At 39.1% G+C, this 19,062-nt stretch overlaps 1 protein-coding gene across 3 annotated transcripts in view; it reads right to left on the bottom strand.

Moving 5' to 3' along the window:
• Positions 1-19,062, bottom strand: part of SIN3A (SIN3 transcription regulator family member A) — a 71,952-nt gene that overhangs the window by 33,760 nt on the left and 19,130 nt on the right. For all 3 annotated transcript variants that reach the window (XM_065906794.1, XM_065906796.1, XM_065906795.1), the window contains exons 2-9: positions 15,910-16,131; positions 10,738-10,914; positions 6,693-6,799; positions 5,752-6,034; positions 4,462-4,713; positions 3,731-3,883; positions 3,441-3,599; positions 1,479-1,568 (exon numbers count right to left, since the gene is read on the bottom strand). In XM_065906794.1, the coding sequence (XP_065762866.1) occupies positions 1,479-1,568; positions 3,441-3,599; positions 3,731-3,883; positions 4,462-4,713; positions 5,752-6,034; positions 6,693-6,799; positions 10,738-10,914; positions 15,910-16,098 (1,410 nt within the window). In that variant the 5' untranslated portion in view covers positions 16,099-16,131. The remainder of the gene's footprint in view (positions 1-1,478; positions 1,569-3,440; positions 3,600-3,730; positions 3,884-4,461; positions 4,714-5,751; positions 6,035-6,692; positions 6,800-10,737; positions 10,915-15,909; positions 16,132-19,062) is intronic.

Below are 19,062 nucleotides of genomic sequence, written 5' to 3'. Positions count from 1 at the left end.
CATGCGGTGCCATTTCACCATTCTCTTTAATTTCACATATTTAAAAATGCCTATAATAAAAACTCTGAAAAAAGAGATCCTGGAGTAAATAAGACATTTACTTCTCACAAGTCTGATTCTCTGAACCATATGAGTGTTGCCCAAGTTTTTGTTGCTTCTCCTAATGGATGTTTACAGACTCTTTTCAACACTCTTTTCAAACTCTGGTAATTCTAATAACCTTTTAAAATAAGGTACTTTTGTCCTCTGACTTGATCTGTTTCCTTTCTCCATTTCTCCTTTCTTTACAGTGCTGATAATTTTAATAACCCAAAACACTAATCATTTGCCTGAATTATCAAGCGAACTCCAGACTTTTTTTAGTGTGTCTAAGAAATAATACCTTAAAACAATAACAATGAACACCATCACTATTATAAAAATTAACTTGTTCAGTCCCCCTCCCTCACCCTTTCCTTGCCATCTTTTGGCTGTGACCTGGACTTTTACATTTGCCTCAAAAGCACCAAGTGCCCAGGCAGCCCTCAGAAATGGTTCAGATCAGAGCCATGGACTCAGGAGGCACCAATCATGGAGATGCTAAATCATTTGCCCTTTTGCAAAAACCCAGAGGTGCAGGACTTTCCTGGTGGCTCAGTGGTAAAGAATCGGCCTGCCAGTGCAGGAAACATGGTTCGATCCATAGTCTGGGAAGATCCCACATGCCTCAGAGAAACTAAGCCTGTGGGCCACAACTACTGAGCCCACGCACTCTGGGGCTAGTGCTCCAAAACGAGAGAAGCCACGGCAATGAGAAGTGCATGCATCGCAACTAAAGAGGAGTCCCTGCTCATAATTAAAGAAAAGCCCTTATGAAAACAAAGACCCAGCACAACCAAAACTTAAAAAAAAAAAAAAAATCACCTGGGGAGTTTTGACAACATACAATTAAATCAGAATTCCCATGAACCAATATTTAATACCACAATAAGTTTCACAAGTAATGAGAAGGTTACAAGTCATTTTAAGTCCTCAACAATTGGTGTACTGACATGCCTCACTATATACACCTGGGTATCTATAATAGGAACGCAATAGTTTTAGAGAGTAATATCAAGCACTTCTTGTAAAGCTTTTTTCCACAAGGCAAATTGCTATATTTTGCTGCAAACTATTTCACAAAATTAAAGCAAACAGTGCTACCATTTCTCTAGTTGTGCTAACAGTTCTCAAAGATGGCAAAGAACTACAATTTGAAATCTACATTAGAAAGTACAAAGTCCTAACCAGCTTGATGCCTCTAAAACAAAATCTTCTTGGGGACAAGGTGATTTTCTTTGGGCACTAGTAGCCAATATTAGGAGTCTTCCAATTTGACGCATTGTCTTTCAAAGTGATGCAGGGCTTCCCAGGTGGAGCTAGTGGTAAACAACCCACCTGCCAATGCAGGAGACATGAGAGACACGTGTTCAATCAAATCCAATTCATTTATTACTCACCTTATCAAAAAATAATGATTCTGTTCCTACACCATGCTTGCTGGCATCTGCCATAGAAGAATCTTTGAGGCTGAGCAATTTGGGTTTCTTCTGTAAAAAAGGAAAAATATAAACATGTAAGATTCAAAGAGAGGGTTTCACTGGGCTTTATGTTCTTTTCTGTTTTTGCTTTTTTGGCCGTGCTCTGTAGTGGGATCTTTGTTCCCCGACCAGAGATTGAACCTGGGCTTCTGGCAGTGAGAGGGCCAAATCTTAACCACTGAATTGCCAGGGAATCCCCTGAGTTTTATCATCTTCTCTGTTCTAAGATTCCATCACTGACCACCACTGATTAATAATTTGCAACAAATCAGAGAATTCAAGTCACTAACTTGCTTTACATCTTAAAAGATTTCCACTCATCTTCCCTATTTTTCAGATTGCCTGTCATTTCCCCCCAGAGGTTCACAGGTCATTCTACTTGCCAAGAACTCTTTCCATAAATGGTCACAGCATTACTGTGATGTTAGAATTAATATCCTTACTTTTTTCCATGGGCTAAAAGTAACTTTATTAGGAACCAAATGCTATTGTTTTATTTTCCTAGCTGTGGAGGCAGAAGAGGCTATAAAAATATCTGGAATACACAGTAATCAATCTTTAACCCTTACCTTTAAATGGTTCAACTGAAAAAATCATGAAAAAAAAAGTTTATTTTCCTAACAGAAGGAATAACTACCTTGTCAGTAATATCCACTCAGACCAATTTAAGATTGCTCTTTTAAAGCAAATGAATAGATCATACATAACTCCAGGCAGAAAATTTACTATAAAGAAATCACCTCTCAAATGCCTGTGAATAAATGCACATTCTGGGAAAAGCAGCACATTTACCTTTGCCACTATGGACTGCATTCTCTTAGGAGTCACAGCCTCTGCCTATACTGCCTAAGGAAAAGGCAGACAGGGAATCCTAACCTCCCAATATAGGATTTCCACCTGCGCGTAATCAAGTGTGGGAGGAGACCAAGATTGGCGCCTATCTGCTGACCTGATTCTTGCTATTCGTATTACTAAAATTCCTTACTAAAGTGAAAAAACATACACGATTACTATGTTCAGCTGGCTTTCAAAACGAGAAACCATTACAAACATTGAAAAATATTTCAACAGTCCTTCCAAAGTGTCAACACCTTATAGGTCAGTCTTAGTGGTTATTTGCTTATTTACCAGTCACTTCTTCCCATAAGATATTCCACTAGTTTTTGTTATTCTTTAAGTTCTGAAGACACGTCTATCTCTTCAACATCATATACAGCTTCAGAATTCACTGAAACAACATTCAGTACATACACAGAGCCCACTCCCTAGCACTGCTGCCCCACATCAACGAGGGCGAGAGTGGGCTCAGCTTTCTGCAGGCAGACCATCAGTGTTTACCCTAACATGGAGCACCATGATAAGTCACTAACAGGAGTTTAAGACCGCCCTCTGCTGCACTCCCCCAAGGTCCTTCCTTGGAGATTAAGATGATGCAGATAAGATCTGGCAACCCAACAAAGAACCTTGGGCAGGATAGGCCTCTAGATCAAGGAGATCCCACAAAGCATTTGCACTTGACTCACAAGAGGACCTCAGAGAACACTGACTTATATTGGAAGCAATTATCACTTTAATCAGTTTCTTTCTTAGTACAAGGTAGGAAAAATTACGTCTCAGATACCCTTGGCAGGAAACAAAGAAATAGATGAGAGCTAATAGCAAAGAAGGGAGAAAATATAAAGAAAACCTGTAAGAACTCAAAAGTAATCGGAGCAATTAGTAGTCTAACATTCCTTCGCAAAGCCAGATAAAAAGATTTGCACTGAGTTTCTGTGACACAGACCAACTAACTTCCAATATCCAGGATCCAAGTGTCAGCCTTGTGCACTGTCTGCTACTACCGTTCCTGAAAGTCACAATGAGCAGTTGCGACCTCCTCACCTTCACTGGAGGGGTGGCCCCCGCTCCAGAGTGCCTGCGAATCTGGCAGCCATTCTGGCTGGGCCTCTGCGGCTTGTTGTTCAGCTGAGGTTTCTTCACCGTGCCTCCATGGTCATTTCTCACGGAATCGACCTTCTCAGCAGTTGTTTTGCTTAAAAGCTAATTAAGAACACATGAAAGAGATGAGTGCTCTTATCAAAGTAAGTTATTTCGAAAGAGTATCCTTCTGATTCCAGCTTCCTAACTTCTCACAACCATTCTCAATTGTGTAGTTCCTCTAAATAACTTACCACAGAGCTGTTGGCATCTGGTAGGAACTGTCCAAATTCTGACAACAGATCTTCCTGATTTTTAAAAAGACGAGCCACCTGGGCATACACCTCCTGCTCAGTCAACGCTGGAGTGTAGTTTCCTCCAGCTTCCTTGGCATTTCGCTGCTCTTTCTGATAGGAAATTGCAAATGGGAAGAGATCATATTAAAGGGCACTGTTTTGAATGACCTGCTTTTGCACACTTTCTGAGAAGCCTGGTAAGGGCTTTGTATGTTATCTATTTGGACTGCAGTTAAGAGGAAAGTCTATGTTCTTAGCACCTGTTTTTGGCTTCAAGCTTTGAAGTTGAGAAAGGAGTGGAAGATGGTGGCTGACAATTCCTTTTGAAAACCAGGGCAGTATATGTGAATGCTCTGGGGATCACTACCGACTGATAAAATACAAAATATTAGAGAAATTTCTCCTTCTATTGTACTTTAACTATATTACACAAATCATTCTTTAAACTTCCAGATAAATAGCACTGTTTCACAGAGCAGTGACTTTAAAAATCCTAACTGGCTCCTACAAGGCAATTAAAGTCAGGTAAATCAAACTGGCTTTAAAAAACACACATCATAATTTCTAACTGGTTAACTACCAGTAAGAATTAGTGGACACAACTGTGGCCACAATAACTAGTTCTTCTCAGACTAGTTGTCCCCAGAAGGCAATCTGGTTAAGACAGGCTGAAAGGGCAACTGTCTTACCTGATATGTGTGCAAAATCTCCAGGAACGCTTTGTAGATGTCTGGTTGGCCCTGGAACCTGTTCTTGATCTTATTAACATAGTTGATGGCATGGTTAAACTCCACAGGCTGATTGTTCTGCAAGGGCGGGGCTGTTCCCAACGAGATTGTCACTGGTGTATGAGGCTGGACAGGTGGAGAACGTGGGGACGCGTATGGTGGGAGTGGGGGAGTCTGCTGACTGGCTGGAGTATGTGCTTGTAGTTGGGAAGGCTAAAAAGAAAAAAGTCTTTATTCTCCTCAGGAATACAGATGGTTTAACACAGGAAAGAAAGTTCAAAGTAAAGAGAAACAAGGTGTCTGATTAACATATATACTTTATTCACTCTGGCTAGGCCATCTTAGCCCAGCTCAAATCACACTGAGCAGGGGTGGCAAGAGCAGAGGGTTCACACATTCTAATACAAAAATTCCAGCCTTAAATTTTCTAAACACAATCTTAAAAGTGGGCGACATCTCCAATTACAGGGAAGAATTTTAATACGCAATTTTTAAGCTTCCTTGCTTAACAGGTGCAAACAGAATAGGAAAAAAACCTTATTCTACATAGATCTTTAATGTCAAAAAAGACAATTCAATTGCTGCAGTTAATGCCACATAAAAGTCTTCTAAACCAACTCTGCCCAGCAAACTCTCTGAAGTGATGGAAATGTTCTTTATTTGCATTATTCTGCACAATAGCCACTAGCCACATGAAACCAGTGAGCACTTGAAATGTAGCTGGTGCAACTGAAAAACTAAATTTATTTTAATTAATTTAAATTTAAATATAGCCATATGTGACTCATGGCTACTGTATCAGTAGAGTTCTGTACTAAGGACACCTAATCATCATCATCATCATCAAGATCTTCTGCTTAGCTTGATATGGCCTAATCTGGTAAACAGAGTAACTTTTGTAAAATGATGACCATACAGAAAAGTGTAATCTGATCATAAGCTGACTATTTCTGCCTGTGTTATCAAAGTACTATTGCACAAAGCTGTCACTTCTTGGGATGCTCATGGGTTCAAACAGCAGAAGTTGGGGGCAAGAGAGTCCATGCAGGTTGCTGATGTACAGACTTAAACAGATATATAACCATGTGGTGTGTAAATATGAGCCACTTTATAGGAATGTGACTTGCATCTTCTCTGATGAAATTTTAACTTGTGTTATCTATCTAAGCCTTATATACGAAGGGAAAATGTCAAAGGAGGGTGCTTTCTAGGGATGCATTTCACATGGTGCAGAGTTTTCCAAGTGCTCACCTTGCTGACTTTGGCAGGTGGGGGCTGAGGAGCTGGCTGGGCAGGTGCTGGGGCTGACTGGGCTGAAGGCTGGGAAGGATGTTGGGGTGGTGGCTGAGGCTGGGGCTGGATGCCATGGGTTGGGATCTGATGAACCTGGCCAGGAGTTGTCACATTCACCATGTCATTGGTTTGCACCTCAATCTTGTAGCCAGGGGGCAAGAAGGTATTGAAGCCCATGATCAGGTCAGGGTGGCCTTTGAACAGCTGGGACACACGACTAATCACTCCTGGAGTGTCGATGCTGATTAAAAAAAAAAAAAACACAAATATTAAAGTCGCAAGCTTGACAAAGCACCCTGGCAAGACAAAATTCACATTCCACTAGGTTCTCTATACAGGAAAATAAAAGTCAACCTGAATATTACAAAATTAACCACACCCAAAGACCTCTGAAATTCAAAGCCATTTATCTTCGTAACCAAAGAGGCTTGGTCAGAATAGACATTCAAGTATGCTAACAGTTCCATGAAACAAATACTTAGGCAGTAAGTCTTCAACTCCAATTCCCATGCAAGATCCAACCCCTGATATACCAGCATAAGTTATCGTGTATCTATATACATTGTTCAGATGAGTTACTCTTTTATAATAGTGAACCATGCCAGAATATTAGGGTATCTTAAGTTAATCCAAAAACCAAGTAGCCTAATCATTACCAGTTTACTTCCCTGACTGAGATTAAGTACTAAGAAAAATTTATCAATATGCAGAAAATAAAGGTGTTGGGCCTTCAATTTTTATATAACAATATATAAAACAAAAACATGACCCATGGAAATAAAAGCACAACCCCCTCCAAAGAGTCCTTTATCGTTCAGCAGATGAGAATAAGCTATATCCTCCTTCCAGAACCAAAATAACAAGCAAAATTCTCAAGTACAACTACATGTATCTTTTACCTCTGAGATTTAAACTCCTTCATGATGTCAAGGAAGTCATTGTAGACCTGAGGCTGACTACCAAACTGCAGCTTCACTTGGTCAAGGTAGGATAGTGCATCCTCCACCTGAGGCAGGAACAAATCTCAAGGTTATTAAGAGAAAAGCCAGCCAAGAATTACTTGTAAAAGACTGATTTATACCTAAATAAAATTAGCATATTAAATGAAATAGAAACATATAGTAAATATACATTGAAAACACTAAAAATTAACATGGGTACCAGTAATATAACTCAAGATTAAAATAAAAATTAACCCATAAAATCTGTAACCTTGCTTTGAATAGTTCTGCATAGAATTATTAGTGAAGAATAATCACATCCATACGTCATTCACTTATTCATTCATTTATTCATTTCACAAATATTTACTAAGAAGCAACAACATGCTAGGCCAGGCACAACGTGAGGTCCTAAGGAATTAATGATAAATAAGCCACGGTATGCCCTGCTGTACAGAAGTTCATTCCACATCCAGCTGGGAGTAATAACACAGTGGGAAAGTGGGCAATCACCAAATGCCCAGAGAGCACATGGAAAGGGAACCCCTCCACACACAAGAAAATAAACCAACTAACCAACCTATGGGGACATACCAGAGGGCTTCCTAAAGAAATGGTGTCTAAACTGAGTCCTGTGGATGAGTACAAGTTAGCAAAAATGAAGACCCATGAAGAAAGTCAGAGGAAGCAGCATGGGCTAAACTGCAGACGCGACACCATCTGGTATATATGGAAATGTGAAAACAGTTTAGTTTGGCTAGAGGATCTGTGGTGAAAAGAAGCAACGGTGGTAGGAAGAGTGATGATAGATGACACAGGAGACGATGCAAGATCTAGACCCTAAAAGGATCTAGATTTTTAGATCTAGAAAGCAATTCAGATTTTTATCATCTGCACTTTAGTGTATCAATTTGGCTACAGTACTGAGAACGAGTTGGTGCAGGAAAAACAGACGATGAAAAGGAGGGAGGAAAACCATTCATGCTATAAGGTTAACTCATGTGTGAACAGGAGTGGCATAAATTACAGTACTGACCAAACAGAGAAAACTGGACAGACTCAAAAGCTTTTTAGGAGACAGAAGTGACAGGGTTTGGGGGCTGACTGACTGTACATGGAAGATAAGGCAGAGAGGGCATTCACTAAATTATACACCATGTGGGCATTCACAAAGAGGAATAAGTCTGAAGGGCCAGAAAGTTAAAAGTGTGATCTAGGACAACTTGAGTTTTAGTTACTCAGGAGATATCTAAGGGAACTGCCCACTAGGTGTATCCTACATACTCTAGGATTATTTTTAATTCTATATAACAGCAAGTTTAGGAAAGTTTCACAAGTAAACATCTGATTTGACAAGCACTACTCTTGTGACATGTTGTGAAACAGAATCTTTATGATCAAATAAGCCATTAAAGAGTAGTAGCTCAAGAGTTGCCCAAACTTCCACTATAGCCATGGTTAACAAGAGCATTTGTGTTGCCAGAGCACTGTGTGTATACCTGGTCGATACCAACTCACTGGAGGTTGGTCTTTTGGTACTTTATAAATAACATGACAATTTTTGTTGAAATTCAATATTCAGAATTTTCCATATTGAAATGTTTAATTAGTGACCAAATTGATGGAACCTAAAACTCAGTAAGTTTGCAGAAGGGAAAGACTTTGGAAGATATTTAAGAATCGTATTCACAGTCACAACAGAAGAGTTATCAAAAATAAACACACAAAAAATAAGAAACAAAAACAAGCACTCTACCGTGTAATACAATAAATACACAGAGAGAAAAAGTGCTGAAACTTGAAGAAGCAAAGTATACGTGATGTCTGTGTGTCTGGAAGAAAAAGGTACAGGTCATAATGAACCACTGTTTAAAAATTAGTATAGAACAACTCTTTTATCAAAGCATGTATATAGTTCTAGAAATCATTACTTAGAAGAACACAACTTGGAAGGAATCATTTGAAAGCTACAGGTTTAAGGAGGCATGTGGGGCGGGTCTTAAGAGTCTGCAGATGCATCTTCCTGGCTCACTTCAACAGGCATTTATGAGTAAGGTCGCCAGCCTCCTGGAGTTCACGACGTTGTTGGGGAGACAAGCAAATAATTGTAAAGAGAACTTGCTAAATATGTACGCTGCTGGCATTCAACAAATAATTATTCAAATCTTCCTTGTCATTAATCTGCCAAAGACAAAGAAGTATAGACAATGTCGATGCATGAAATAAGCTAAGAGTTCTCACTGAACACTTCCTTTTTATAGAATATAAATGGTTTATAGAAGTTGGTTCAAATGCTTGTAAAACATTTTAACACTGATCCAAAAATGGCAAGCGATGTGAGAAAATTAAATGAAATTACAAGGAGGCACAAGAAACCATTTTACCTCTCCTTGTTAGAAAGGAAATTCAACAAGTTATTACATCCAGGAATCGCATTCAAGAGCTTGTAACCAAGAGAACAGAGCAAGAAAACCTAACTCAACCTGTGACTCACTCTATAACCCCAACCTAAAGCCCTTTCTTGCTTCCTTGACAGCACCTATAAAACATACAAAGCACACTCTGTATACTTGTAGCCAAGTGAGGAAGGAGAATAAACTAGGTGCCATGCTTTGACACGGCTGACTGGAAAAAGGATATAGAAATAAATATATATATTTTTGTTAGTTTAATAAGTAAGTTATAAGTGCTTTTGCAACATTAAGGTATCAATTGCTAAATACAGTATTAATATGGAATTTAGTCACACCAAACCAACTTAAAAATTTTTTTCAGGACTTGGTGAAGTGTTAAGTTTGTAACAATAATACATTTTGGTATACAGTCACCACTCTACAAATAAAGAGTAAAAATGTTTTAAGGAAAACATTAATATAGCTTACAAATATTTTCCCAAACACAGAGCCCAGAGTAAAGTTTCAGGCCCAAATAATTTCTACTCTCTTTAGGACTATGTTTATGCATAGTCAACTCATAATTACTTAAGCTAATATACAGAGTAAATTGTACAAAATCCCTCTAGCTTTGGTGTGCTTTTATTTATGTAAAATTTAATTTCTTTAGGCCAATGTTAAAAAGTTCTTGAGAGCCCAAACAATGAGGGCAGGAGTCAGGGAGAACTAGATTAAGTACTAAAAAGAGAGAGAGATGAAATATCTGCTACACACAGATGTGTCCTTTAAGGATACGTTGTTCATTCCTACTTGCAAGCTACTTGATATAATTACAATTGTATGACCAAATAAAGATACATCTTATCTCTTTATAGGTCTTCAGTTTTATACTTCTTGCACTTGATTTCAAATTTTATATAAAAACTAGGGGGAAAAAAGAAATCTGGAAAACTTACTAGCATAATCACACATTTGGAAAAGTAACACTCAACTAAACAGAGAGAGAAAGTTAGCTGGAAATGAAAGTTTCATTTCTCTACGGATGCATGAATTTCAAAGTGTTGAAAACCTACAGCATACACTCAGTAGATCAGATGAAAATACTGACTTTTTACTCACGATAGCCTTTCCCAAACTTCATAAAGGTTTCCCGAAAGGAGCATGTGATTTACTGAGGATGGACTTGATGATGCTAGCCAAGTCAGCTAGTCATAAAGAATAAGAAGGTTAAACCATAATACTTGGGTCCATTTACCATAAAGGACTGTAGTCAACCATGTGTGTGTTAATAAAACCTTATTCCATGCTAAGAACTAAAGAGTTCAAAAGCAGGCATCCAAAAAATAGACTTTATTTCATATGAAAATAGCTCCTCAATCCTGGAACGTTTGAACACCACACATTCATTCCAAAAACATCTCTTGAATGTATTCTCTGGATCAGGCACAAGGTGCTAAGACAGGAAATCTAAATAGGTTTCAAAACAAAAACAAAGTAAGACTTCTTGTCATTCACCCCCCCAGCCTACTGTAAACAGCTGTAACACCCCTAGCAACAAGCTGAAGTCAATGATGCCTCCTAAGAGAGAAATGGAAGGGGCGGAATACCACCTTGAGTCTCTGAAACTGCTGCTGTCCCTGCACTGGTGCAACTGGTGGAGCTGGATGAGCGTGACTCTGGACCACCTGGCCTCCATGGGGCTGCACGGCTGTGGGGTGATGATGGCTGCTATGCACCGCTGCGATGGCGGGCCCATGACTGCTGGAGCTCTGCGGCACTGCTGAAACCTAGAACAGACAAAACACTGATGAGAAGCTTCAAGGCTTGTGCATTCTTCCCCAAACGCCTCCAAAGAACACACACACAGAAAAGATTACCAGAAACCCAAATTTCCCACAAAAGAGAATTGGTGAAATAAATTATAGCCCACCCATCTTATAGCAGAATTCTACAGCTATTAAAAATTATATAGCTTGGTATAGCAGAATTCTACAGCTATTAAAAATTATATAGCTTGGTATATCTCAAACTATCTGTGGTAAAGGACCAGTTTTTCTCGTTTCTTAAGTTCTGATCCTTCATGGACTACTACTTTTATGAAATACAATAAAAATGAATTACTATATATAACGTGAGATAAAAATACATAAGCCCCCATTTTTTATTACAAGGTTTTACAGACATAAAATTACAATGTCCAATTGCTAAAGAAGTTTCTAAACACTCCATTTCTGTTCTTATCTCATTACAGACTAGTATGAAAGTATTCGTATCAACCATCTGTGGACCACAGTTTGAATAGCACTGATAGACAGGCAAATATTTTAACACTTAAAAATGTTCACAATCCATAAACTGAATGTATTCATGTGTTGCATATGGATTTAAACTTTTAGATAATTTTTTAAAGCCTATTACACAAAGCAGTATATATAATACATTAAGGATAAATCAGGAGTTTGGAATTAACATATACACATACTATATATAAATCAGATAACCGACAAAGACCTACTGTATAGCACAGGGAACTACACTCAGGATCTGGTAATAAACTGTAATGGAAAAGAATCCTATACACACACACACATACATTGTGCTGTACATCTGAAACTAACACAACATTGCAAATCAACTATACTAGAATAAAAAAATTAACATTCAGAAAAAAAAATACAATAAAATTTCAAATCCTAGACAACAAATATATAGTAAAATGTGACCATTTTATTTTATGACGGTAGGGTTAGAGAATATTTTTATTTTGTTTTATTTATTCTCTATATTGTTATTTGTTCCTGGAGTGAAAGCTCCAAGTCTCTAGCCACTGGATTGGGACTCAGGGAATTCCCCTTACGTGCTACTTTTAAAATAAAAAACTTTTAAATTTTCTGTTGGTGGTCTAACATGAAACGTATTTTCTTATCTATTCCCTCTTGTCCTCTTAAAAGTTTAGGGTTAAAATAAAAGTACAAGCCCATTTCCTTCTATCTCTATTGCAAAAAGTGCTACATAAAATTTCCAAAGCTTTAAAAATTTTCCTATTTCAGAACTTTAATCACTACAGAAAACAACTAAGGACAATACACCTGATATGCCACATCTCCAGGGTAAGGAGACTAAATAACATGACGCTTTAAAACAATGTAAACTAAGTACTGCAACTTAAGAATGTTTTTCTCCCCAAGTCCCCACAGATTTACAAAGACTACCCTGGGCAGAGCAGAAGGTGAGAAATAGAGCAACTATTTACAAATCCACAGAAACAATAAACATTAGGAGTAAAAAGAAACTATTTAGACGATTCGAAAAGTTCTAACACTTGTAAGAAGAGTTATATGTTTCTGAGCTTTTTATATTACAACATGCATATACTAAACGGGTTTTTGTAAGACTTAACTAGCATTTACAAATATTTGTGACGGCTGGTTTTATAAGAGCATGTTATAGTTTCTAGTATAGGAATAAATGTAATTATCCCAGGTGTAGGAGAAAGTCGTGAACCAGTTCAGACAAAAGTAATCAGCCAAGGAAAACACACTACCTTTCTTTCCTCCAAGTCCTAATCTAGTGGTCTGATCTGTAGCAGTCCTCTGACTGCCCCACCTGGCCCCATAGGAAGGCACTATATTGCTTCAAGGCGGGCTCCAGTGGGGGAGTGACACCTAAAGAATTACCATTTCCTACTTCATTCTGGTTTCCCTCTTTCTTGACTGTGTTCTTATAATTCCTAGATATAGAATTGCTAGGTAAAAAATAACAACTCTGATACAAACTATCAAATCGCTCTCAAGAAAGATTAAACCAATTTATATTACCAGTACCAGTCAAACCTTTTTATTTTTTCATTTTTACTTTATTTTTTCTGGCTGCACCACATGGCTTGCAGGGGCTTAAGCTCCTTGACCAGGGACCGAACCTGTGCCACAGCAGTGAAAACCCAGAATTCTAACCACCAGGCTACCAGGGAACTCCTGTGCCAGCCCAAACTGTGCCTCTCTAGACTAGTTACATAAGTTATGGTTCTGACTGACCAGGAATGGAATATTAGATATGCAATGGTTTTTTTTAAAAATTACTTGGGATGTATACTGGTGGTCCAGTGGCTAAGACACCAAGCTCCCAATGCAGGGAGCCCGGGCTCAATCTCTGGTCAGAGAACTAGATCCCACATGCCACAACTAAGAGTTCACATGCCACAACTAAAGATCCCGCATGCTGCGACTAAGACCTGGAGCAGATGAGTAAATAAATATATATATATTTTCAACTACTTGGATCTATACATATATTCTGGAGAAGGAAATGGCAACCCACTCCAGTATTCTTGCCTGGAGAATCCCAGGGACGGCGGAGCCTGGTGGGCTGCCGTCTATGGGGTCGCACAGAGTCGGACATGACTGAAGCGACTTAGCAGTAGCAGCAGCATACATATATTCAAGTACAAAGTTGTCCACTACATATTAAGTGAAAAGAAAGAACAGTATACACTGTATGGCCTAAATTATGTAAAGAGAGAAGTGCATCTAGATAATTAGAAAGGTAAATAAACATGCCTGCATATGCAGAGAAAACTCTGAATACCCAAGAAATGCACCCAACGGGGTTAAGTCTGAGGGTTCAGAGGAAGAAGTCATATTATATCCTTTTTTTTTAAATGGTGACATTTACTTTCATAATTAAAAAGGCAAAAACATAAATTTCTTATATTTTTACAAAAAAGAGTGAACAGAAAAGAGATGAATGATCAGTGTTGATCAGGATATGCAATGACAGGAATATACAGTGTTGGAGTAAACAGAAATAAACTGGGACAGCTCTGAAAAACAATTTGATGTTACCTGCTAAAGGTGAAGATGTATGTATCCTATGGCCCAGCAAACCCTCTCCTAGACACTCAAACTTCCTACTATGTCCTCGGACCTGCAGTTCAGTTCAGTTCAGTTCAGTTGCTCAGTCGTGTCCAACTCTTTGCAACCCCACGAACTGCAGCATGCCAGGTCTCCCTATCCATCACCAAGTGCCAGAGTGTACCCAAACCCATGTCCATTGAGTCGGTGACGCCATCCAACCATCTCATCCTCTGTTGTCCCCTTCTCCTCCTGCCCTCAATCTTTCCCAGCATCACGGTCTTTTCAAATGAGTCAGCTCTTCACATCAGGTGGCCAAAGTATGGGAGTTTCAACTTCAATATCAGTCCTTCCAATGAATACCCAGGACTGATCTCCTTTAGGATGGACTTGTTGGATCTCCTTGCAGTGCAGAGGACTCTCAAGACTCTTCTCCAACACCATAGTTCAAAAGCATCAATTCTTCGGTGCTTGACTTTCTTTACAGTCCAAATCTCACATCCATACATGACTACTAGAAAAACCATAGCCTTGACTAGATGGACCTTTGTTGGCAAAGTAATGTCTCTGCTTTTTAATACGCTGTCTAGATTGGTCATAACTTTCCTTCCAAGGAGTAAGCACTTTTTAATTTCATGGTTGCATTCACCATCTGCAGTGATTTTGGAGTCCAAAAAAATAAAGTCGGCCACTGTTTCCCCATCTATTTGCCATGAAGTGATGGGACCGGATGCCATGATCTTAGTTTTCTGAATGTTGAGCTTTAAGGCAACTTTTTCACTCTCCTCTTTCACTTTCATCAAGAGGCTCTTTAGTTCTTCTTCATTTTCTGCCATAAGGGTGGTATCATCTGCATATCTGAGGTTATTGATATTTCTCCCAGCAATCTTGATTCCAGCTAGCGCTTCCTACAGCCCAGCAATTCTCATGATGTACTCTGCATAGAAGTTAAATAAGCAGACCTGCAGAATGGTCTGAAAAAATAAGCAGCTTGTACCAGAATGCAAACCAACTACTTCACTAATAAATACACTGCTTTATTCCACTGCCTTTTTTTATTTCCACAGCAAAACCTTCTTGATAAAATATGTAGTGCACCGACTCATAGTCTGGTGCAAGCTTATCTTGCCAGGGATTGCCACTGTGAGTACTACTGTACTAGGAAAATCTGCGAACACTCACTGCAGCTCCTGTCTAACAGGAAAAGTCTGGAAACAGCTTGATACTCTATCAACAAGAGAATGGATAAATTAATTGAATATATTCATGTAATTCATAACCGAGTGAAAATTCTACTTAATTGGTCACATATATGAAAATGAATAAGTCTTAGGAACCACACTGAATGGGTTAAAAAAAAATATGAATCCAAGAAGAAAATATACATTTTTACTTTATATACAAGTTCAAAAATACCCAAACTAAACAACTTTATTGTCTGTATGTATAAATAAAATGGTTTCATATAACACAGGGAATCCTAGTCAATACTCTGTACTGGCCTGCATGGGGAAAGAATCTGAAGAGTGGATACATGTGCACACACAAAACTGATTCACTGAGCTGTAGAGCAGAAACTAACACAGCACCATCAGCCAACTACACTTCAACCAGTGAGAAGAAAGGCTTTAGAACACAAAGGAAAGTCATGGAAATAATAAATACAGTTTAGATTAGTGGCTACCTCTAAAGGGACAGACAAGCAAAAGGGACCATGGAAAGACACGATGAACTTCAAAGGTTACAACAACACTCTTTAAAAAAAATGTGTGTGGTAAATACACAAGTGTACATTGCTTACATTATTTTTAATACCTTACATATATCCCATAAATAGATTTCTAATACCTGAACGTTTAATAAAAACTCTGCAACTGGATGAATCGCCAGTGTCCTTCCTTCACCCCAGTCCCGTTCTGGGCTCCAGCTTACCTGGTAACTGGGAGTCACAGAGTACTGAATCCCTGTGGCTGACTGCATGGTCTCAGACACCGCTTCATACACGGGAGGGGCAGGGGCAAGCACCCGGTGCTGGTGAGGAAAAGCCTCTGCACTACCAGGAATCCGACGCTGCTGGGCCGCATACACCGGTGACTCCTGGTCATCCAAACGTCGCTTCATTCTGCGCTCATGCTCAGGGATGCACTACAAAACCTGCAGAAACCAAAAGCAACGACATGCAAACCAGTTCACACTCCAATGTAACATGCACAAGCAGGTACCCAAAAGTTCAACTCCTGGAGTCAATGACTATCTACTGCATCTGGAGATGATCACTGGGTAGTTAAGTGCATGGGGGACCACACACTCCCAACAGTGGACAGAATATCATAACTGAGAGACAAAAATGTAAATAATAACCCAGTTTGAATTACCTTGATACTGCAGAGTTGAAAAATAGCCTCCAATTTAGAAACACACAAATACACCTTTCTTTACTCTCTGGTTTTCTCAAGTGCCATCATCCCTAATATTAATTATATTATTCACTGGCTATAAAAACGTTCAAGTGTTTCTTCCTAACTCCTCTCAAAAGCTAGTACTATAATTGTGGTCTAATTTTTAAAGTATGAAATGTTTCAACAATTAAATGGTATCATAGAAAGAATACTAGGCCAGTAGTAAGGCAATGGTTGTAAACTTGCCAATTTTAGAAACTGTGTATATCCCAATAAGCTCCTCCTTCCATGTAAATTTATTTCTTCAAAAATAAAATAAGGTTGAAACTGATCATTAATAAGTTTTCTCCTTATACTCTCAAATCCTAAAGTGATTCCAGAACCCCCCAGTTTAATAATCCCCCTGTACGGGAATACTTCCCTTCCCACAGCACACAAAGTCTAGTAACACTCTGGCCAGGAATCCAGATGGGTCTTTTCGGAGCTCTTCCAACGTTGGTATCATTAATACAAGCATATCAATAAGAAAGAGCGCTCTACTCAGCCAAAGACAAAATGGGGCCAAGCCCTACTACTTTTCTGGTCACAAAAAATAGTTTTAAGAAAGATACCACTGCTGTGGTGAGAAGATTAAAAATACAGTAATAGACTTCACAAGCCACTCCCTTTCCATCTAAAGCAAGATTCTTTTTAAAATTGGGGGGAAGTGGGTTACCTACTTTCTAAACACACCCAAATCTCTCTCATTTCCTGGGAATGTGCATGCCCTGAGGGGAAGCAATCCTCACAAGGACTCCTCGAGGCCGCTTCACCTCTCCTCCAGCCTCGCCATCATCTTCCATCATCTTCGGCAAGCCTGTCACTCGGGTGCTCAGCCCTGAAAGAGCATCTTGGGTTGTTCTCACACTCTCACAAACCTAAGTTAGACTCTGACACAGGAGCACAACTGTTTCATCTGCAAGCCAGCAATTTTCAATATTATCTTTCTGTACATCTCAAGCCATAATTAATCTTTCTGCAGATTATACTGTATTTTTTGCTGTGAGGGATATGAGATCTTAAAATCCCTAAAGAGGGATTGAACTCAAGCCCCCTGCATAGGAAGCGTGGAGTCTTAACCACTGAATTGCCAGGAAGTTCCTATTGACTATAAATTTAGATCAAAGGACTGTCTCCTAAATTTATATGATAGTATGTTGAATTCAGTTAACTGGAGTTGAAAACAAACTGCTGATGGCTGCCGAGGGGAAATAATTTAAAATGTCTTAACTGATTATGTCTTCCTAGGCTTTTCTAGTATGAAGTAGCATATTTAGCGCAGTATTTCAAAATTTTTCAGACATATTAAGAAGTTAGAAATATAGATTTACACATGCTATTTATACTTAAGAACTGCCAGTCAACTGACTATGAACACTTAATCTCAACCTATTTGGGAGTAAGTCTAATAAATGAACAGAGTGAAAAGTCTTAAAGACTTCTTGGCTGTTACTTCTATGTAAATCCATGATCTAGATCATAGCTTGATCTTGGGTTCTATTGGCATGGAACCTAGATGCTTAAACACACCTGAGATTAATCGCTGGAACCAAAAGCCAGTCGATACCTCATAAATGGAAAACCAAATTTAGATGAGAAGATCACGGCACAGACTATGGAAAAAAGACTAGAGTACCTGTCAAGACCTGGATTCTAGTCTGAACTCACTTGAAGCTATGTAACTTTGGTCCTGTTTTCTTATTTGCAAAAGGATGTAATTAGACTACTCTGTGTGCCTGCATGCTAGTCGTGTCCAACTCTTTGCCATCCCATAAACTGTAGCCCGCCTAGCTCCCTTCTGTCCATGGAATTCTCCAGGCAAGAATACTGGAGGGGGTTGTCATTTCCTTCTTCGGAGGCCCTTTCTGACTCAGAAATTGAACCTGAGTCACCTGCATTGGCAGGCAGCTTCTTTACCACCGCCCCACGTGGGAAGCTATTCCCAAATGCTGGTCTAGGGACAAGTCTACAGGAAGATGAAAAAGAAGGGGGAGGAGGCTGCAGTGAGTTTTCCAAAGGTTAAGTATTAGAGAACTATGCTTTATTCTGAGATCATGGCCTATCTTTTAGCTATTAAAATATCATTTCCTTTATAAAGTGTGATTCTATAAAGTAGTTAACTGCATTTGCCTCTGGAGTTTGCCTTCCAGACCATCTCTATGACACTGAAGAGGCTGCCCGAGGTCTGTATTTTCTGTGAACTGCCCTTTACTTCTTGAACAATTACCACTCTTAATTCTATTCCTTAAATGACTCTCAAATCAACTGCTTCTCCCCTAGTCATACAGGCAACTCCTCATTTTGGGACCTTATCATCCTTCATTACCAACACCTTTCAGCCTCCCTCCCATCCAGTCTACACTGCTTTTAAAATGGTTGGCCTCAAATGCAAATCCAATTCAGTTGTAAATCCATCAATCCAGGATTTCCGTGGTGGTCCAGTAGTTAGGACAGGGCACGCTCACTGCTGAGGGGCCTGGGTTCAATCCCTGGTTGGGGAACTAAAATCCCACAGGTCACACAGTGCAGCCAAAAAAAAAAAAAAAAAAATCCAAATTCCTTAAGTTAGCCTTCGAAATTCTTTCTCACTGATTGTGGGGACAATTTAACTCACCAATTATATCCTTGCAATCCCACCCTATGATCC

Source organism: Muntiacus reevesi, chromosome 15 (genome assembly GCF_963930625.1).
Source record: "Muntiacus reevesi chromosome 15, mMunRee1.1, whole genome shotgun sequence".
Classification (NCBI taxonomy): Eukaryota; Metazoa; Chordata; class Mammalia; order Artiodactyla; family Cervidae; genus Muntiacus; species Muntiacus reevesi.
The sequence above is the reverse complement of the archived record's forward strand: the minus strand, read 5'-3'. Positions and strand labels throughout refer to the sequence as shown.